The 23,206-nt window shown below is 44.2% G+C and overlaps 1 protein-coding gene across 1 annotated transcript in view; it reads right to left on the bottom strand.

Annotated features, from left to right (window-relative positions):
* CNTNAP5 (contactin associated protein-like 5) overlaps positions 1-23,206 on the bottom strand; it is an 866,926-nt gene that overhangs the window by 308,029 nt on the left and 535,691 nt on the right. The window contains exon 12 of the mRNA XM_006776823.2: positions 5,314-5,433. Coding sequence (XP_006776886.1) covers positions 5,314-5,433 — 120 coding nt within the window. The remainder of the gene's footprint in view (positions 1-5,313; positions 5,434-23,206) is intronic.

Here is a 23,206-nt window from a genome sequence, read left to right as displayed (position 1 = left end):
TATATATATTAAAAGAAGTGTCTATCTTTTTACTTTTTATCCAGTTCCAGAGGTTTCCCTGCTTCACTTTCTCCCACCTCCCTAATCTATCAACAGTGGATTTCATGTAACCTACTTCCATTTTTTCTTTTAATTCCATTGTATAAAATAAGGTACAAAACTGCCATTCTCTGGAACACTTTTACAATCCATTGAGGTTTTGCTTCCCAGCAATTGTCATCATCTTGGCTCAAATAAACTCAGAAAAATTCTCTACATGTTTGGATGTTTCTACGGTGATACCTGTGATGCAGACTGTTCCTGAAATGACATTGTTGTGGCTTGAATTATTTCCCCAAATATATGTAAAGTCCTGACCTCCAGAGCTTTGCAAATGCAATAAAATAAAGATGAAGTTATACACTTTAAATTGAGCCATAATCCAATATGACCAGCATCCTTACAAGAAGAGAAGAGAGACACTGTCACTGGAAGAGATGGTCACTGTGACTATGTCCCATGAGGCAGGTGACAGCCTCCCACAGACAGAGACTGAGGTGCTGCCTCTATAAGCCTAGGAAGGCCTGAGGATGAGGAACAAGGAAGGCTTCCCCCCACAGGGTTCAGAGGGGCCTGGCACTGCAGGCTCCTTGGTTTTGGACTCTAGTCTCCAAGGCTAGAAACAATGTACTTTGGTTTTTGTTTGTTTTTAAGCCAGTCAATTTGTATTTTTATTGTAGAAGCCTGGAGAAAATAATGCAGACACAATTTCTTATTAACAAAACTAGCAGTTTGCACAGTGTCTGGAATGTGCACTTTTACATTGAGCTGAAATGAATTGTAAATCATTCAGATGTGAAAAGTAGGCCAAATGTGTATTCCTACAGAAACTTACCCTTTATCTGCCTCATCCACAACTTCAGTCCATCCTCCATCCAAACTCGGGGCCTTCCCTATCTCCCACCCACTAGTCCCGGGCGCAGTGGTGCAATCTTGAGGCTGACACATTGTCAAAATCTGTAGAGGCCTAGGTCAGTCCACTTCCTCACTAACCCTAGTCAGCCCTGCAGGTTACTCCCTAAACTGGCCTCCTTTCCGCTGCACAGCTCATGATGCTTACATCCCAGGAGACAGTGGCTGCTGGGCTTTGGGAATCTTCCCTCCTGGGCTCTTCCTGCAGTAGGGGTAGGTCATGGTGGCTAGAAGCACAGACTGAGACCTCCTGAAGGGTGGGGTGCTACTGTGCCTACAGAAAGGAGAACTAAAACATTCCCCGAGGGTATGTTTTAAAGAGATGCCTTTGGGATTCACATGAACTGTTTTCCCTGACTAAACCATCCTTCCTCACCCTCAGGACTTCTATTTGCAAATATCTGCAGACTTCTTAGAAACTCCCCCTTCTGTGGACCTCACAAGTCTCTTGGGAATGCTGAATGGGGATGGCCTGGGCCCAGGTCCTTAATTAGAGACCTGCAAAGAGGCCAGGAGCACCCAGCTGCTGGTCAGAGTCAGGAAGAGAACCCAGACCGCTGCCTGCCGGGGCTATTTATACTCCTGGTGGCATTACCCAGTGACGCTACCCCCAAGGGCAGAGAACAGCAACTTGGTGCTTTCATAAATGGGAGTTAAACGCAGACCAAGCCCCCTTTTTCCTCCCCCACCCCCATTCTGTGTTCTGTCCATGTCCTCTCATCCTTCTACTTCCCTCTCTTCCCTGAACACTCCATGCCACACTTTGCTAGTGTCTTAATTACTTACTTAAGAACATTTAACATTTTACAAATAAAAAGTATGGACTTGACTATCATATATTTATGTACAAAATTTTTTCTCAGTTAAACATGAGAATTATATAATTCAGCCTGCCCAGAGGTTTGTTTTAGAAAAAAACAACAACACAAAAACCTGTATACTTTCCAACTGGATGTGACCAAATAACGTACTTAAAGAAATGCCCAGCCATGCATAATGAAACCTCGCACCTCAGGGACATGACTCAGAGGTCCTGACTCCTTCAGGGTCACATCGGCAAGACAGGCACATTTAAATGCAGCAGTCATCTCTAGCCATTCCTGGCAAAATACCAACATAAACCCTGAGACGAAGCTTCCCAAAGACACACAGAGATTCCATGCCAATGAGACCTATGAGTCAATCATACCTCTGTGTCACTGAACTTACATTATTTTATTTTAAATAGTTTTTACTGATTTTTAGAGAGAGGAAGGGAAAGGGAGACAGAAACATCAATGTGAGAGCATAACGTTGTTTGGCTACCTCCTGCACACACCCCACTGGGGATGGAGCCGCAACTTGGGCATGTGGAACCAGCAACCTTTTTGGTGCATAGGATGTCGCCCAACCAATGGAGCCACTGGCCATTGGTTATTTTAGAGGGTTTTAAAACTTATACTTTACTTACTGTACATATTTTAATGATATATGGACAAGTCTATGCTAGTCTATCAACTTCACAACTTTAAGACATATATTTCAAAACACATATATTCATAGAGAAAAGCCACAAGAAAATTCTAACAAAATAACAATAGCAATCTATGGATTGTGGTTGATAGGTGACTTTAACATTTTCTTTAACCTTTTTCCCCTTAAATTTTTATAATTGATATTGATTTATTTTATAACAAAAATAAAAGCACTTTTGAAAGTAAAACATAGGCAATACAAAGTATCTAATTAATGTTTAGTGATACACATTATTACTGAGCCAGAAGCTTTTGTTTGCTTCCCGAGTCTTGACTATTAGTTCCAGATTATTACCTCGAGCAAGCTGTCAAATTCTCATACTCTCTTTCCTTCTGTGCAAGATAGAGGTGAGGCGATCTACCTCAGAGTTAAAGAAACGATATCTGTAACCTTTCAATTCAGTTTCTGAAGGTGGTAGCTGCTGATCACACATCAGCAAGCATGGATCTTTGCCTTATTCTGCAGCCAAATCATGTCCTTGATTTTGGTAAAGTATGGACCAACGACAATGTGCCTCAGACTCACTGGGAGAACTTAGTAAACGTGCATTTACTGAATTAAAATTTATAGGGCAGGGAAGTCTATATGTTTAGCAAGAACCCCCACAGATCCACATATTAATTACATCCTATATAATAAAAGACTAATAGGCAAATAGACCAAACAGTGGAACAACTGAACAACCAGTCACTATGATGTGCACAGACCACCAGGGGGTGTGTGCAGAACATGGCAGGCGTTGGCTGTGGTGGGATGGTGGAGCAGGTGAGCTGGGGCACCAGACCAAGCTGGGGCACTGGTTGCGGTCAACGGGGCAAGCCTCTGGTGGTTACTGAAAATTCTTTGCTCCCGCACACTGCAGTCCTGCCTGGCACTTGCACCTGCTGCTGGCACCACCCCCGCTTGCACTTACTGCTGGTGCCAGAGCCGCCGCTCACACCTGCAGCCAGTGCCCAGCACTGGTCCTGATCACTCTGCACCATAAGCAGGTGCAAGCAGTGGCTGCTAGCTCTGATTGCTCCTGAGGGCTTCTCCACCTCCCCCTGCTCCTGAGGGGCGATTGGGGCATCAGTCACTGCTCACACCCACTGATGGCGCTGGCCCAGGGGTGGGCAAACTTTTTGACTCGACGGCCACAATGAGTTCTTAAACTGGACTGGAGGGCCAGAACAAAAGCATGGATGGAGTGTTTGTGTGAACTAATATAAATTCAAAGTAAACATCATTACATAAAAGGGTACCATCTTTTTTTTCAATAGTTTTATTCATTTCAAACAGGCTGGATCCGGCCCGCGGGCCGTAGTTTGTCCACGGCTGCACTGGCCCCAATCGCTCTGCTCCATCAGCGGGTGTGATCAGGGCCAGTACTGTCAGCATGTGGGAGCAGCAGTGGCGGGAGTGGGGCTGCTGACAGACAGGGGCCACGGCGGGAACGGTTGGGTGGGGGTGAGGAGGATGGCCAGAGACTCATCCCTGTGCCTACCACAGCCTCACAGCCCACAGTTCCTTTCAAGGTGCACAAATTCATGCACTGGGCCCCTAGTTTTGAAATAACTAGGATCCACAGAAAACCCTACCTAGTACTTGACCAGGCTGTTGAGCATTGTAGTTTACCAAAACCTTGAAAAGGAAACAGCATCATGATTCCTAATTTATTTATAAAGCTGGGGAGAAGCAGCTAGCATATATGCATTATGCAGATAAAGAATTATGGAAATTCAATGAAATGGCAATCAATTCCATGAAACTAGCATTTTCTGCAGAAAAAGATGCGGCCCTTTGTATTTAGATGGGTGGATTGCTAAGTGTCCTTAATCACCATTTTTGCAAAGGTTTGCTTGCATGTTTACCTGTGATTTTTCACGTTAGTATCACCAATTTTACTGCCTCGTGAAGGACAGTGACTATGTCTTATTTCTCTGTGCATCCCTAGAGCCCAGGACAGAGTCTGCTTCAGACCGAGCTCCACGGAGGGGCCGCCTTGCTGCTGAGGAGCTGGAGCTGCTGAGATTCACCAAGACTAGGTATTATCTCAGCAGCTCCTTGCTTCCCATTTCACTGCATGACTCTGTGGCCCCTCCAAGTTAGGCTGGAACCCCAACCCGTGGATGTGCCCATTATGGCTCACAGTGGAGAGTGCACTCACCATGCGATGTTTTTCGGAAACGATTACCTCAAATTGTGGCTTTGTAGAATTATTTTTCAAAATAAAGTAGTGATCAGATGCAGTCTCTAAGCCTATGAAATAACTGACTCTGACTAGGCACTTAGAATGAAGTGGCAGCATAAATAAAATATCCAGAAAAAGCAAATAGTTCACTCTCCTTTTCCCTGAGGCATCCACAAGGAAACTAGTCTGACTGCTTGCTCCGATACAGGATACACGGGCATGTGCCTACTCCTCACAGCTCTGAGTCGTAGAAAGCGCTATTCCCACCGCACCAGAAGCTCGGAGAGAACGCCGATTCACAGTCCTCAGGGCCAGGCATGGGCCAGGCATTCCCACCACCTGAGTCAAGCTTCCTATTCACTCTGAGTTTTATTTTTTGTTGGTTGGATGTTTTCATGTGCTTTCTGGTTTTGAGTTCTAAAAAAGAAAACATCCGTGACAAGTTCTATAGAAAATTCTTGGTAATTAGCTCTTGGTTTTGGTGGAACACGAAGCCTGTTAACAAGTTTTCTTCTCTCATGAAAATAACCTAGCTACTAATTCTATTATTTACTAAAATGTCATTTCCCCCCGGAACGTGATCTTTTATTTGCAAGCATGTCCCTTGCCGTGGACTTCCCTTGGCCGTGTGCCATCACACAGCTGGACAGAGCTGAGTGAGAAGTCTGTACCCTCACCTGTGACATTGCAGTACACCTGCAGAGCTCCCAGCGGCCCGCTGCCATCCGGGTCAATGTGGAAGAAGCCAGCGGTGTTCCCTCGGTGCCGGTACACCTCGCAGGATCGCTCGTAGAGGGCTGGGGAGACACAAAGGCAGTGGGAAGGAAACGTTGCATGGCTCTGCATATTCCTTAGATGCATCAGTTACTTATACTTCTACTGACTGTCAATCTTGGCTTCCTTCCTTCCCCTATAACCTCGACTTCCCCTCAAGTCTTAACAAACCAGCATCCCAATACTTAACAGTCACTCTTTTCACCAGCTCGGAAGTCACACCCTTCAAGATTCCCCCCTTCCCTCGGCTATGACCTTCTGTGTGCTGATGTGTATGTCCCTCCTGGATGCCTGCACGGTGTGTTGAGCTAGGACTACCAGTGACAGCATGTGAGAGTGGTGGCCGTGTGCTGTTGGCACACATTCCAGCATCTGGCAGAGTGCCATCTTCACAGCACGGGTTTGATCAATGAATGTAAAACCGAATGGACACATACAGTCATGACTTTTTACTAATAAAGTAAAATGGCACTAACTTATTAATGTATGTCCAGAGCTCAACACAGTGACTAATCAAGTTTATTTTAACTTAACAAGCATTTATCAAGTCGTTAACATATGTCAACAGTGTGGTTGCCACTACACGACAGAACATGAAGAAGGCAACCAGTCTGGGCCTTATGAAGCTCACAGCCTGGTTGCTGCCATGAAGCTCTGTCTGTGTTCAGAGAGAGGCAGACATAGAAGCCCTGAGATAGACTACTTTGACCAATCCGCAGATGTGAGAAACATAGAAATCTCATTACACCAACATGAATGAATCTGGCAGGGTATAAAGGAGGCATCTGCCGTCTTATGCATGAGAATACAGGATGCTCCCTGATGCTTTCGACAAAATGGTATAACTTTGAGCAGCAGGTACACATCCAATTGTGTCATCATCCCATGCTTAAAAGACAGTGGCTCCCAAAAGCTTCAAAGATAGAGCACCAAATCTTCACCTTTGCCAACGTGTCCCTGTGACGAATGTCCCGTCCCAGGAAAATGAAGCTGCCGTTTGTCATGATCAAGCATGAGGGGTGCCTCAAATAATTCATTACCGATAAAGTTCTAAATCTTGAGAGGATTTGAGCTTTTATAAATTAGAGTGACTTCAAGGTTATCTTTGCACTCATGGACTTCTCTCTTGCAGCCATATACACTTTCTGAACTAGGAAATAAATGAGAGAGTTACAGTTCCACTCTACATACTGACCATAATATAGAGCTGATTTCTCTTTTCCCAAACCTAATAACTGCTGTGTCATGCATTATGGGTATGTGTCATGCGTGTGGAAATCACCTCTAGGTGTGGTGTCTCTCCCCAGCCACTCCCACACTCCCAACATAACAACCATGTGGAAGGGTTGTTGCTGTCTCACTCAAGCATATTTGGGGGCTTACATAGCGATTAAGAACAGGAGCCGTGGGCCCGATGGGTGTGTGGCTCAGTTGGTTGAGCTTTAGCCCATGGACCAGGAAGTCGCTGGCTGGGTTCCTGATCAGGGCACATGCCTGGCTTGTAGGTTCCATCCCCAGTAGGAGGCAGCTGATTGATATTTCCCTTTCCTTAATGTTTCTATCTCTCCCTCTCTCTTCCTCTCTCTGAAATCAATAAAAAACATTTTTTTAAAAGAAGCTTAAACCTTGGAGTTAAATTGTATGGTGTTGCATCACAGGGCTACCATTTATACCTATTGGAGGTTGGATAAGCCAATTCACCTGTGGTAGGCAACCGCTAAGCTAACTCATTCTATCCTCACTCTTGGTATTCATATCTTGCTCATGAATTCATGCCCTCCCTTGAGTGTGGGCTGGACTTATGGATGTGTCTCTAAGACAATATGACAATATGACAATATGACAAAAAGGATAAATGTCATTTTATAGAAAGACAGTGGCTCCCACCTTGGGTAATCCTGGATTACTCACTCTGGGGAAGCCAAGCTATGCCAGAGGCAGCCTTGAGGAAAGGCTCGCATGAGTGAGGGTGGACCCTCATGAGACATGCCATGGGAGTGGGCCTTGATGCAGAGCTCCGCAGCCAAACACTGCAATGGTTGCAACTCTCGCTAACACCTTAACTGCAGCCCGGTGAGAGGTCCAGGCAGAACCACTCAGTTTAAGTTGCTCAAGGACCCAGAGAAACTATGAAGTTGTGGTGTCTGTTGCAACATTTTGCAGCACTAGATAGCTAACAAACTCTCAAAGCACTAGTTTTCTCATGGGATATAGGTATAAAGGAATCTGTGTACAATTGTAGTGAGGATTCAAAGAGATAATCCACAGATAGCACCTAGCACAGTGCTTGGCACTTAGGAAATGCTTGATAAATATGATTATAACTATTATTATTACTACTGCATTGTTTCATGAAATGTTGCCTCTTTTTGGTAAGGTTTTTTACTTGACTCTTTTAATGATAATAAGCCTTGTGGTGTTTAGAACATGAATCACAAGGTTTGTTATGAAAAACTAGTAGACCCAACAGCCCTTCTGTGCAGAGATGTCGGCTTTTGCTAGTAATTCTCAGTTCATTTGGGTTATTTTCAGTTTTTTGCTATTTCAGTTGTGACATTTTTAAATTACATAGAGTGTTTATTCTTATAATAGAGGAATATTATTCCCTCTGAATATTCCTTTTTTAATAATATGCAATTCCTGATTCATTGATGCAATATTTCTCTAATATTTGTGAAAATATTTATTATAACATAATTTCTTTGACCCTTCCATCTCTTTAAACATACCGTTTCCCCTCAACTGTGTGTGTGTGTGTGTTTGTGTGTGTGTGTGTGTGTGTTTGTGTGTGTCTTTCATGTTAAACTCTCTTCTGCGATGACAGGTCCTCTTCGGTAGGTAGTCCTCTCATACTAACTGTGGTCTCTCAATTACTGATTGCTGTAAGCAAATATGGGTAGTTTGTCCTCCGAGGACTGCACTGTAGTACTACCTGGCTGGACCACGTCTTGGGAAACCTCTATGTAGTGTCTTCAGTGCTTTCTCCTGGTGTGTTAGGTTCTATAATTTAGAGGGTCTTTGACATGAGATGTGGAAGGTGGAAGTGACACTGTGCACACATTTATTTTACACTTGGAACGTCAGTCCAGGGCACGAGGTGCTATATAGTTACACATGTTGTCACTTAACGGCAGACCTCATTTGCTAATGTGAGTTGGCCACACCATGCCAGCTGCTGCTCCAGATGGGCCATCTCTCCCTCCAGCTTCCCTAGCTACCAGCCATGTACGTGTTTAGATCTCTTATGATCACCCCATCACTAAAGTTGAAGGACTGGTTGTGGTTAAGACTCAAGGTGCTTCTCTGGTCAGCTGCAAACTGAGCCATTTAAGGAAATTTATATCATTTATTGCTGTTTATGTGAAGCTTTAGAAGGAAGTGAAGGTTATACATATGTTGAGTCCACCCACACTTCCAGGAAGTTCAAGCCTGCTACGCGTAAGCAACATTGCTCCTCCTGTACTGCAGGCCTCACACACTGCACAACAGGAAGTGAATACAAATTTATTGACACCCTACAAACTTCTCAGTAACTTTAGCCTTGGCTTTCAGAAACTAAATAAAAAATACATGCTTCTTCACCTCAGGTAATTCATGGTTTTAAAGTTTACCAAAAGTAACCCCAATAAAAATAGAAAAAATATTAAAAGACCAATTTCTATAAAATAAATAAAAACTATTTAAAAGTCTCCTCTACAACAAGACATTAGAATCATATGGTATCTATTAAAGTATAGAATTTTATAATGCCACTTATACCTCTCCAAAGCGTAGGGAAAAAAAGTAAATCTTTCAAATTGCTATACAGAGTAAGTGATATAGTAGGCAGCTAGAGAGACATGGCAGAATAGGAACAGGCTAGATACAGAGGGTCACCGAGGGCCTAGCAGTGGATAATTGTAAGGTGGGAACTTGCACACAGGGTGACCTTTTATCCTCTAGTACAGGGGTCCTCAAACTACTGCCCACAGGCCACATGCAAATACAAATATTGTATTTGTTCCTGTTTTGTTTTTTTACTTCAAAATAAGATATGTGCAGTGTACATAGGAATTTGTTCATAGTTTTTTGTTTGTTTTTTTAAACTATAGTCCAGCCCTCCAACGGTCTGAGGGACAGTGAACTGGCCCCTGTTTAAAAAGTTTGAGGACCCCTGCTCTAATATATCAGCTGGTCTTGTTATTCAGACCCTCCCCTGAGCTTTCCTTTCCTGGCAGGTCACTAGTTATGTGGTAGACCCCTTAAAGGAGAAACAAGCGGGCTGGAGAAGAGCCTCATATGACTACCATAGAAGCCTTTGATGACCACTTTAATGACTGTTCATTACTACTTCCTTTAAGCATGAAACCCTCAAGACAATGAAGTCTGACTCACATCACATAATCTTGGCAGTAGAGCCTCTGACCCCAGATAACAGAGACAGCGTTTTGATCAAACTAGAGAAAATATCGAAGGCTCAGTTGTGTTTTAGCTCTAGACCCAGAGAAGCAGCAAAATCAGACAGAGCAATGCCATGGTTGTCATCAGGACCAGATGCAATGATCAAGGACCCTTGATCCTAGTGCTGGCCAATCAGTAGAAACCATGATCTTGAAAGGACACACCTGGAAAGCTGATGAATATTCTATTGAAATCCTCTCCTGAAAATGCTTGCCTTTAGAAAATAGATACAACACCTTAAGACAAAGAACCTAGTGCACTCTTTCTCTCTCTCTCTTGCTCTGGAGCAAGCTGCACCTTCCCCCTGCCTCCTTCCCTCAGGTGTGTTTTCTTTTTCCTAAGCTCCTAGGGCCCTTCTTGTGCCTCTGTAATATGTTTCCTGAGTCCATGCAGCACAGCAGGCTGGCTCACTTCTTCTACCTCTGACTTTGTAATAAACTTTCACTTGTATTTGATTTCTTGGCTCTGAATTCTTTTCTTCGAACTCAAAGACTGAGCTCTAATATTCTGGTGTCATTCACCATTATCAATAAGCCCAAAGGTGATCCCCAAGTCCAACCAAGACCACACCAATAAAGAAAACTTCAGATTCACTTGTGAATAACACTAAAAACTTACATAATCAGCAGTCAATACCCAATAGTGTATTTTAAAAAGACACAAAGGCCAAGTGGGGGCTTAATCCAAAAATGCAAAAGTGATTCAAAATTATCTATCTCTCTATCTATCTATCTTTCTATATATCTATCATCATCCATCTAGATATATGAAGAACAATTAAATTATCATCTCCACTCATTTAAAAAGACACTCTATGTCTTATACAAGTTCTGATTTGGCGTTGGAGGCCACTTTAAGACAATCATCAAATTTCCTGCTGGAAGAAGATGCCTGCCCAGGGAGGAAAAATAAAAGAAGCTTTATAAGTGGCGAGATGTGTCTCCATTACCAACAGTGAGTGCTAGTGCTGATGGGAAGGTCTGGCATTATGGACACACATATGCTCATTAATGACAAGGACACTGATGGACATATTAAGATTCTTTAGAATCGATTTTTAAATTAATATGTGCAGATATAAAATGTAGCTGGACAGAGCAGTTAAATCAGTGTTTTCATATTTAAGGAAAATAGTCCAAATCTAGTCCTGCAGCTAATTTATTGCCTAAGGTACAATTTGAAATGTCCTTGTGAAGCCCATTCTCATTAAAGATAATGATAGTATTCAGACAGCAAAATAGTTTTATTTAGACTCACCTTTTCAAGTACCAAGGTCAGAGCTACGTTTTTTCTGCCTCACCACTTATATTCTTATTGTAAGACTATAGACATAGACATAAAACTTAGATGACAAGTAAATAGTACTTTTAAGGCTTTAAAAATGTTTCAGTCCGATTTCCTTCTTTGCTCCTCATGTCCCCAGAAATCTAATATTTACCAAGTGACTGCATATTTAGTTATAGATGTACCTAGGTCTACAGACATAAATAAGATCTAATTAATTCTATCAAATAAATGCTTGTGAATCTTTTTTGCATTTAATAGTTACTTAACTTAGTTTATCAATCTCCTTGTGCAGTAGGTTTGCCTTGGCCTGGTTTCAAACTCCTTGTGCAGTAGGTTTGTGGGACTGTGCCTTGGCCTGGTTTCAATGAGGAAAAATTATGTTAAAACTGATGGGATTTCTGAAATTAGTTAAAAAATGTCTAGGGCTATAAGTATAAAATAGATATTTGTTGTCCCAGTCTGCACATAGTTGGTAGAGGCTGAGAATAGACATAGATTCTGTAACACTGTCACTACTTCAGTGGAGGCTAGTGGAGATGGAAGCATATCAGTGGTTGGTGAAGGTTGGGATGGGAGTGAGATGGGTGTGTGGCTATGAAAGGACAACACAAGAAGTTCTTGTGATGAAATGTTTTGCATCTTGATTAAGGTGCTGATTACACAAAACTACACATAATAGAATTGCACAGAACCATACACACTCCCCTACACACACACACACCCCTACACACATGCACACATGGGAGTGCATGTCAAAATGGAACATTCTGAATAAGCTTTGTGCATTTCACCAATGTTGTTTTCCTGGTTTTGATGATATACAACAGTTATACATGATGTTACCATTGGAGAAACTGAGTCAAGGGTACATAGGATCTCATGATACAATTTTTTTTTTCAATTTACAGTGAATTATTTCAAAATAAAAGCTTTATGAAAAGAGAAAGATGAGCCAACAATTCAAATCCTAAATAGCTACTCTATTGAAATAAAAATAATGTCCCCACTGAATTCTGTGCATGAATGTCCATGGGAACATTATTCACTATGGCCCTACAATGGAAACAATCCAAATGCTTATTAACTGATGAATGACAAAGGTGATATTTGCATAAGGGAAATACTGTTAGGTCTCAGAGAGGATGAAGTGCTGATGCGTGCCATGGCACAACACCGATGGATCCTGAATCCTGAGGACATTATGTTAGGGGAGAGAAGCAATCACAAAGGTCACATATAGGATGGCTCGCTTTAGGTGAAATGTCCGTATAAAACAAGTCCATGCAGACAGCAGTGCATTGGTGGCTGCCAGGGGCTGGAGATAGGGGTTGGGGGGTTGGTCAACAGGAATGAGGAATTACTGCTAAAGTGTACGGAGGTTCTTCCTGGGGTGTTGAAATTAGGTAGTGATGATTGTACAACTGTGTGAATATACTAGAAACAATGACCTTCTACCCCTTGAATGGATGAAATTTATGATGTAAATTATAGTTCTATAAACCTGAACCAAGCTGGGGGGCAGGGATTAGGTCACGGGACAGGTCCCAGAAGGTGCTCTGGGTTCCTCCAGGACATCGTGCCCAGTGCCTGGAGCCCTGTCCTTTGGCCCATGGTGTTCATAGAGCAACAGGCCTGTCAGCTGACCTGTGGTGAGTTCCAAAGCAAAGAGGTATGCCTGTGTCCATATTCACTTCCCTCCCAAACCACACCGATATTTCATTTTCTTCTTTAGAAACCATAATACGTTCATTGAAACAAAGATAAAATGAAGCAACAGTTTCGAAATACAGATTGAGAATCTTGTTTTTAATATGCCTATTATATATCATGCCATCCTTATCCTGTGATCCAGTAAATGAATCTGTAAAATGGACAGTGATTACCCCTAATAATGTGCTGTATTTAAAGTAGAAATGTGCACACATCCTTAATATGATCCTTCCTTGTGCCCCTTGTGCATGTGGAGTAAGGCCAGGTGATGGAATGCGTGGAAGGAAGCGGGGGAATCTGGAGGCATGCCCTGGCATGACCCTAGAGGACACGCACAGCTCCTGAAGGAGTGACTCCAAAGCAGTGGTTCTGCTGTGTGCTCCGAAGGCCAGCAGCCACTGGCGTCCCCCTGAGCATACAGGACACATGGATTCATGGACTCTATCCTGAATCAGAACCTCTGCACATAAGGCTATGGTCACTGTGTTTTAACAAATCCCCTGGTGACTCTTTTGCAATTTAAAACCTAAGAAGCCTTGTTCCAAATAAACTTTGACAGCCACACTTATTAAATGGTGAAATATATCAAGAGCTTTCTACCATTTTGTCCCATAAACAAACAAGACTGAGTGCATTCACATGGTCCTTCAGGGACTTGATCAAATGTGTACCTTATCCCAACCCTGTGTTAAGTTTAGAGGTAGGTGCTAGGGATCCATAGGTGAATAAGGCATCGCCCCATTCTCCAAAGGTAACTCAGGTCCGGGAGGAAGTTAAATTCTATTTTTCACTAATATGATGACTTTTTTGAAATTGGATCTTGAATATTTCTATATTTTCATGGGCAGGCCTCGTTCCTAATATGTATTCAATACATGGTGGATGGTGAATCTGGAGGGGACCTAAGAAGGCCACATGAGTCCTTGGTGGAGGTGCCCTCCTGAGAGACTAGAGATACTGGGGCAGAAACAAATGAGGAGACCATTGCACCACCCCCCAAGGGAGAACCAAGCATTCAGCAAGGCAGGACAAGGAGGTCAGGGCCAGTCTGTGCATGCTAAACCTGAAGACCATGATCCTATAGCTTATCTACAACTCCACCTATTTGGGCATCATACTTGATAAGAATTAATTAGGCATCAATTAAAGAGAAATAGGCAGAAATATTATTTTCTGATGAAGGAAATAATTGTTTACAAGTTGATTTAATACAATCTTAAGATTAAGCCTTAAATGTATCTGTCATTGCCATCCAAAATACATTTAAATTACAGATACACATGAAGGAAGCATAATAGGGGGAGGTGGCTGGGAACAGCAATGGAGATGGTGTCACCCTAAGTCCGCTGGTTCAGTATTGAAAGCGCCATCGGGTGAGTGGAGCTTCCCAGTGCAGAGCTCCAACCCCAACAGTCCCATGATAAACTAGTCCAGGGGGTCCTGCCGCGCCCTGTCCACAGGGCCTGGGGCAGTGCACTCCCCTATCTGCTGCCCCTGGCAGGGGCCACACATCGGCCAGTGGATCCACATCACCGTGGAACATCCCTGCTTGTTTTATGGGAGTCAGCCTTGACTTCCATCAATTGGCTGCCTCCTGCATGCTCCCTACTGGGGATCCTGCACAAAACCTAGGCACCTGCCCTGACCAGAATCAAATGGTGACCTCCTGGTTCATGGGTTAATGCTCACCACTGAGCCACACTGGCTGAGCTGCTTAAGGGTTTTGGAACTATAGCCTTTTGCTGTTCTAAGTTTCTGTTTTCTTTAACATAAGAAGGTGTTGTTAATAGACCTGAGATTGTGGCATCATATTGATAAGAATTAATTAGGCAGCAATTAAAGAGAAATAGGCAGAGATATTATTTTCTGATGAAGAAAATACTTCTCAGAAGGTTTGTAATAAACTTATATATAGTCAAGCACATCATTGGTGCTCAAATGTTGTCAGTTCCTGCTCCTCTTCTGCCCTGTTCCACTGTGTCCTCTAGTGTGTACTGAGAGCATCCATCCGGGCCAGCAGACAGAGCCAGCCCTCAGGGCCCACTGCTCACAGCTTCGCACCAGCAGTCTGGCTGGGCGAGCAGCTCCCTGGTGGGTAAGTGTCCTTCCTCCACCATCGGTTGTGGATTCCACGCATAACTTCTGCTCTGCAGTTACTATACTGATAACTAATAGTTATACTGATTTTGAGGAATGTTAAGAAGAAAAATCAATTTCTGTTCTCCAACAGAATCATGAAGAAATGGACAAGTCACCATTCACAACATAACATGGGATGATGAGGAAATGTACAAAGTCTGGTTTATATTTGACAAAAAAAAAAAAAAAAAAAAATAGCCAGATCTGCTAAAACTAGCCAGGATGCTCAATAAACTTGAGTTGGGCCTGAACAGCTGAGTAGCAGTGTCCTAGGCTGTCAAGCATCCCGCAGCCTCCCCACCACAAGTGACAGCATGCTTAGGAGTCAGAGGTGGGGCAGCATGGCACCTGTGGGCTAGTGGTTAGCATTGCCCCAGAAGAAGTAAGCTGGGGACATGGGCCCCACTTGGGCATGAGACCCCGCGAGGCTTCTCATGTGTGTTTTCTCATATTTTCTCCTCTCCCAGGCAGGTGGAGGTTCCCAAGGTTCCAGAAGGAGGTGAAACCATAAGGTAGAAGTGGCCCTAGTCTCCATGTAACTGCACATTCCAGTGTGATGTGAGCCCAAGAGAAGCTGTTATTTGGCTGAGCTTGGGGATTGTTTGTCCTCTGTAGCTAGCCCACCTTTCCCTTCAAATTTAGCTCAGTCGCTGGGAAATTTCTGAGGGCCCCCCAGGTAGCAAGCACTTCTATCTGTGGACATGCAAACATGTTCTTACACTGTGAGCCTCTCCCAGGCCACCCGCCGGGAAGGGGTGGGTCTGTGAATCTGACATTGCCTGGCTCTGCTCTCCTTGTTCTCTCCTCTGCCTGCTGCAAACAAATGGACACTCATAAAATAGTTATATTGTGGCCATAGGTTTCTAAACTGGTCTCAAATAGAAAGAGAAATAAGGAAACCCCAGTGAAAGCACGTGGAGAACAATTCCACCATGCTTGTCTGTCTGTTTCCGTCGCTGTTAACGAGCCCAGAGCCCCCTGCACGGAGGCCAGGCTGCTAAAAGAAATCACTGTTTTGCCTTTGCACACCATAAAGACTGTCTTCCTGTACGAGTTGGTGAATGCCTATTTTTTAACTGTAAGAGGGGCATTTTACAATGAAAATGTGTATCTTTTAGTATGAGCAGTCCACATAATATTTGACACGAAGCTGAACCAAAATGCCCCACGCTGCTCTCACTGGGAGGACATTTAACTTTGTTACCCAGGGGACTGATGCATGAGATGCCAGTTTCCATCCAGATTACACTTGAAGCCTTGTAATTTTTCCTCCCGGATTACCCTCACAACTCTTCCGCAGCCTCCCATGGGTCACAGAATATTGATTGTTATGAGCCACATGACCGCCAAAGGGGAAACCCAGACATGATCTTTGGGCCAGAGATAAATTTATGGTAAAGCTACAGAAGCTGTAGCTTTCAGCCCCCTAGCAAAGCCCTAACGGCAACCTGGCAATGAGCTCACAGGGTTCTGTGGTTTTGTAGACACGTGTATCAACCGGGTTTAAGCAGGGGAGCAGACCACGGGGAGATGGACAGGGATCTGTAGGTAACAGGCTCTGTGGGAGCGGGGTGCGCAGCCTGTAGGCAGCTGTTTTTGCCTGGGATGCTGGAGCTTGCAGTCTAGTCCAGAAGGGTAAATGGGCATGAGGTGAGGGAGGAAAAACAAGCAAACCCTTGCGCATACCGGGTTTCCAGGAGGACCCGCGGAAACCGTGAGGTGTCCTGCTGTCTGTGCACTGCCCATGCCAGCAGATGAGGGGGAGCGTGCCTGCTGCTTCCCTCCACCTTTCAGCCCTCCCACAGGTGTTTCTCTCCAGGTTCCCCCTAAGTAGAGATAGCTAGGAAAGAAAATCGGGGGCAATACAATTTAGCCAAACCAGGTTGACAAGTTAGAAAGCTACCATTTTTGTAAAAGTAAGATATTTAATGAAACAGGTTAAAATAAAAGATTTAACTCCACCTGGCAAATAGCACTGCCTATTTCTCCTGCCCTCCCCACTGCCGCCTTCCCATGCTAGGTCTCTTTGGAGATGCCACAGACACGGGGATCCAGGAAGGGGCAGGTCCGAGAGCGTGTGGTTTGCAGCCCCTCTCAAGAATCCTAGTGCTGCCGCTGTGATTTAGGGGCTCCTGCTGCCAGAGGCCACCTCAGGAGGGTGCCAGCCAGCACCCAGCACCAGAAGTGCACTGGCGGGGGCGGGTGGCACTTGCTGTTGGGAACCCAACCAAACACTACCTCTGGGGAATGCTTCTAAATCACACATGTATTTATGAACTTGACAGGAATTTTCCCAATTTTAACCACATGCGTAAAAGTATACCCAGCATAGGGGATATTATTGAATGTGTACAGAGATTCAGATTTACAAGATGAAAAAGTTCTGGAAATGGATGGTGGTGATGGTAGCACATAATGAATGCATTTAATACCACTGAACTGTACATTTAAAAATGGCTAAGACAGTACATTTTAAATTATATGTATTTTACCTTATTTAAAAAAAAGGGGGGGAAAGGAAACAAGTTTGAATGCTTGCTTATAAAGATCTGAAGATATTCCTAAAAATAGATATATTTGGTACTAAAGATACCTAAAAGATGACAATATTTAACATCCATTATATTAAGTTTTTTTTTTATTGTGTAACCAGATAAAAACTAGGAGCATATATTTTATTTTTTATATTCTATTGTTACATTGCTTTACATTAAAGTAAAAAAAAGCAATGACTATTTTGAAAGTTTATATGATGTTATCAAAATTAAATATGAAACTGGAAAAAGTGTTTTCTAAATGATTGATGTATTTAAAAATATAGAGATCAACCATAATAGAGGAAAAGTGAACTATCATTTATTCTCTGTAAAAATATTATAAAACAGCACAGCCTGAGTGGCTCAGTTGTTGAGTGTTGACCTATGAACCAGAAGGTAACTGTTTGATTCCCCATCAGGGCACATACTGGGGTTGTGGGCTCCATCCTCAGGGTGGGGGTGAAGGAAGCAGAAGGTCAATGATTCTCTCATCATTGATATTTCCATCTCTCCCTCCCTCTCCCTTCCTCTCTGAAATCAATTTAAAAAGCTGTAAAACATTATGTAAGAAAGCAACCAAAGAAAAAGTGCTCAAGAGCTGTCAGGGAATAAAGTACTATAAAATTGTCAGAGAGTGGATAAAAATATTCTAAATTTGGAAATATGTACGATGCTTGTTAATTTTTAAAAAGTTGCCATTTCTATTGATTTGTTTTCTAATTCTAAAAGCAATTTAGAAAACATAAGCTTAAATGGGATCCCCAGAATCCCGTAGCTCCCAGGCCCTTTGGAGCTGCGGTCTGACCAGCTCAGAGCAGGGAGCTGAGCAGGGTGCTGCCGCCCCTGCTTGCCGGCACCCCAGGCGCTGCGGCCTGTCTTGCGCAGAGGCTGGTCTGAGCTCTTCCCTCTCGCAGGTAAGCAGGCGCCTTGGACTGGCCTTGGGCTTTGTTTGATGGCAAGGACCTCCCTTCTGCTGAGAGCTCACATGAAGTAGAACAAGGCGCACAGAAATGGAAAATCAGTTCGACCACGGTACCAGACAGGGAGAAGCTACCGATAACTGCTGGCTAGGCCCTCTCCTGTAAAACGGAACAGTTATAATTTGGCGCGGACTTGTTCTGGAGAATAACGGGACATGGGGGTATGCGCGCAGACCGTCTGAGGCCTCAGAGGTGCCTGCCATGCTAATGCTTGTCTGGAGGAGACAAACCAACAGGAAGCCAGCGGGACCTGCGGGAACAGGGTTGACCTGGGCTGTTGGAAACACCCTGAGAGGCATGGAGGTACGCACAGACCGGACTGAGGGGAGCGCGGACAGTCACTGGGGCAGGGGCAAGGGCACAGTGACCACAGCCTCCCTCAGACCCCTGACATATGCTGTGACGCATAAATGATCCGGAGGGGGACTCGCTGCAAAGGGTTCTAGAGAAAGCAGATGCGATTCCTGGTCAGACAGTGAGGGGCAGGCAGGGGCAAGAGGGAGGGCCAGCTTGGTACCCACAGGAGAGACCCCGGGAGAGCCGTTCCCTGTGGTGGGGGGTGCACGCAGCTTTCCCGCACATGGGGTCCTGGCGCGGGTCTCATCGTTCACGGAATCTATCTTCCTGTTTCATGAACAGACATTTACACTGAACTTCATTCCCTTTCCGAACTGGATGGGGTTTTCGCTCACCCTGCTGTCCTGGTCAGACTGGACTTACAGCTCCTGCTGGGAAGCTTTGGAAATGGGAGCCTGATGGGGACGCGCCTGCCTCGCAGGGTCCACGCTGGTGGTGGAGGGAGCGGGGGAGGGGGGCAGGCCAGCGCCCCCGTGCGCGGCTGCTCTCACCCTCACACCCACAGACACCACACCAGCCGCCCACCCACAGGAAAAAAAACTCCTTCTGCCCGACAGGGAACTCGGGGAAAAGAAAACCTCATCAGAGGTACGGGACCTTCAGTAGCAGGGTTTCAGATCACACATGTTAGCCTGGCAAGGTTCACTGCAAGGCAAGTTACAGCGGAGAGTCCACCATCCCATCAGAGAGCCGGTGTGAGAACGTACCCCCTCTGCGTTACATCCACGGGGCGGGCCGTGTCCGTGAGAAGAGGGCGCGGCTGCAGCGGGCGCCCTGACAGCACCTGTGGCCCAAACCCGTCCCTGCTGGCACCGCACACTCAGCCTCTCACACGCATCTCACGGTCTTCCCAATCCGCGGGCCTCTCAGGGCCTGAGTGGCCTCCTTGCTCCTGACAGGTCTGCGCTTTGGGAATGTCTTTGATCATTACCTGTGAGCTTTCCCTTTTTGTTCAGTTTCAGCTTCCTGAGAACTTAAATCTGAAGTTATCCACTTTTCCCACAAGCTCTCAAGCACTTTTTTAATTCGCTGCCTGAACTCTGCCTAAACTTTACCAATATTTCACAGAGCCCTTAATGAGATCGTTTTATGTTGTCATGTTAGAAAATTGAAAATGGGAGAGCTTTGATTTCTGAGGGAAATCACATGGAGGAACCAATGCACTCACTTTTATTTTTTCTCCTAATTAGAGAGTTGGACTTTTTTTTTTTTTTAAGCAGGAAGAATGATGGGAGCCAAGAAGACTATCACAGAAATAGTATTTCAAGCTTCACTTTTTTCCTCTTCCACTTTATTCCTACATTAGCATGATTTTAATTTATAATTAAAAACTTGAAATGAGCCCTAGCTGGGTTGCTCAGTGGATAGAGTGCCAACCTATTGAATGAAGGGTCCCAGTTCAATTGCAGTCAAGGGCATGTTCCTGGGTTGTGGGCTCCATCCCTGGCCCTAGTCAGAACCCATGCAGGAAGCAACCGATAGGTATGTCTGTCTGTCTGTCTGTCTGTCTCTCTCTCTCTCTCTCTCTCTCTCTCTCTCTCACTGATCTTTCAGTGTCTCTCCCCATCCCTTCCACTCTCTCTAAAAAAAAATTAATAGAAAAATATCCTCAGGTGAAGATTAACAAAAAGGAAGAAAGAAACTTGAAATGATCTCTACTAATTTTATATAATAAAAAGATAATATGCAAATTTTCCCCACAGGTGAGAGTTCGACCAACCTGGAGGTAGACGTGTGCTGACCACCAGGGGGCGGCATGGACCATGGTGGGCGTTGGCGACACAGCACTGGCAGCGGGCAACGTTGCAGGCACTGCCAGCCCCTATGGGCCCCGATCCGAGTGGGACTGCGACAGGACGGTGGAGCAAGTGAGTGGGTGGTGCCAGGTCAAGGCGGGTATAAGCAGGGGCCCTGGTCACCATGCTGATGGTGACTGATGGTGAGGGGCAGGGTGGGCAAGCAAGGTGGTGCCAGGCCAAGGCGGGTGCCAGTGGGGGCCCCAATCACCCTAGTGGTCACCCCACAGATCAGCCCTGATCGCCAGCCAGGACTAGGGACCCTACCTGTGCACTAATTTTATGCACCAGGCCTCTAGTAGAGAATAAAAAGATCCATGCTGTTCAGAGAAAATTTTTGAAGCATTAGAAAGTGTAAAAGAGAATATCCCTGCCCCAAATTACTTGTGACATCCAGCCTGGCTGTGCCTGGCTGCCCTCTGCAGTCTGTCCTGTCAGCTTGAGCTCCTGTTTGTCACCAAGGTGTTCATCCAGGCCCCCCAGCTCTTGCATCAACATTCCATGATCCTTTAGTGAGATCTTTAAGGAGCAGACATTCCTTCTGTCTCCAGTGACTCCCATTCCCCATGCCCTCCCCACCTGTTGAAACACTGCCATCAAATAAGGCCTTTCACCTCCTCATCCTAGGAAAGTGACCCAACCTTAGGGCATCCATACTGTTCTGAAATCTGAAATTTTGCTATTCCACTATTTAATAAAGAATCAAGGGCCTTGTCAATCACTTCTGATACATAGAGTTTTGCCCTCTAAATTTCTGTAAGGCAATTTGCATAGTTTTATAACCATATAATTATATAAAACTATAGCATATCTAATATAGCATATCTAATATATATATATACATAGGTATATATACACATATATTTCTCTTAATACAGATGTGTAGATATAGATACAAAAATACACTCAGATAAAGATAGAAATATATAACTACAGAAATAGACTGCATCCTTTCTATTGTCTTGAACAAGTGTAACTAACGCTGTGAGCAGGACCCAACTTTCAGAGCTCTGCTGTCATTTGCTCAGTGCCACCAGGCCTTTAAAGAATGTTATTTCTGTTTTCTCACGAAATAATGATCAAGCTGGCAAAAATCCAAACTGTTGACAACACTTCTTGTCAGAGAGCATGTGGGAACCCGGCACTCTCATGCATTGCTAGGAGGAGTGAAAATTGGCTCAATGCCTGTGGAAGGCAATTTGGTAATGTGTAGCAAAATAGCATATATCACCCCTTGACCTAGAAATCCCTCTCTGCAAATGTATGCAGATATACTTACACATGTGAGAAATGGCATATATTCAAGTTCATTGTGGTTTTATTTGTATGAGATTAGAAAAATATTTAAAATATGATCAATTTGCCTTATAAAATAAATTATGGCTCAACTCTACAACTGAATTGCAAGTGAATGAGAAAAGAATGATGAAACCCTTTACGTGGTGATGTGGAAAGATGAACTCTAAGACAGATCATTGTTTGAAAACAGCAAAATGCAAAATAGTGTATATAATATGCATTTGTATTTCAGAATCTTGCTGCAAACCTTTTTATAGGGATTGTTTTGCAACTCCTGTGAATAACTTAGCTATTTAAAATATGAATTAAAAAAATTCACATATTGTTTGTATATATTTAAAAATCACATTCTGAAATCTCTGGAGTTACTTCCAGTTCAGACAAGGTAGTTTAGACATGTTTCTTCTGCTCTTCCTTGCCTGTTAGAACTATCATCCTGCAACATAATGTAAAAGGAACCAAGAAGAACTGTCAGATATGGAAGGAGGCAAGTGACATGTTTGGGACCTCAGGACTGAAGAGGTAACACAGCCCTAGCTTCTCCACCCCTGCCCTGGCCCAAGAAGATGACCCATGTCTAGTGTTTTCTGACTCTAAATTCTAATGTAACAACAGAAGGCAGCCAGGTAGGGTCATTCTCACCAATGCCCACTCCACTGAGTCACAAGGCCCACCTCTAACCACACCAGGTGAACCGGCAGTACCAGGAAGGGGGATTCATTGGGGACCCCGTTACCAGTAGGTGCCTGGAGAAGAGTTCTCCTTCACCCCTGGGCTGACACTCACCCTCCCCCATCAAGAGACACTGGGGATTCCAGGTGGCACCTACAGGACAAATGCTGCCACAGAAGCTAGCAGCCTGACCCAGGAAGCCCGAGAATTAGCTGCTTTATCTAGAAAAACAAATGGTGGTGCATACTGTGGAATATTATTGAGTGAATAAAAAGTCAATAGCCTGGATGACAAAGTTATTTCATGCTGGGAGCTGGTCCATCCTTGCTGTTTCAAACGACCTGGCATATATGGCATACTGTTCTTAATGTGTTTGCTCACTTTTTTGGCACTATGTATTTTAACCAAGGTCACCTCTCCGAGAAAGGTTGTTTCCCCAGGTAGAGATTTTCACCTGAAGTTAGGGAGGGAATAAAACCCCTTCACTAAGTGCCAGGCATGTAATTAATCTCTTTAACTACGAACAATCATGCTTAAGCTACATAATCTTTACTCCCTGGAATGGAGATAAGAAACACC

The sequence above is a fragment of the Myotis davidii genome, unplaced genomic scaffold, assembly GCF_000327345.1.
Source record: "Myotis davidii unplaced genomic scaffold, ASM32734v1 scaffold249, whole genome shotgun sequence".
In the NCBI taxonomy this organism is placed as follows: Eukaryota; Metazoa; Chordata; class Mammalia; order Chiroptera; family Vespertilionidae; genus Myotis; species Myotis davidii.
Note: the sequence above shows the minus strand (reverse complement) of the source record. Positions and strands in the feature narration are given on the sequence as shown.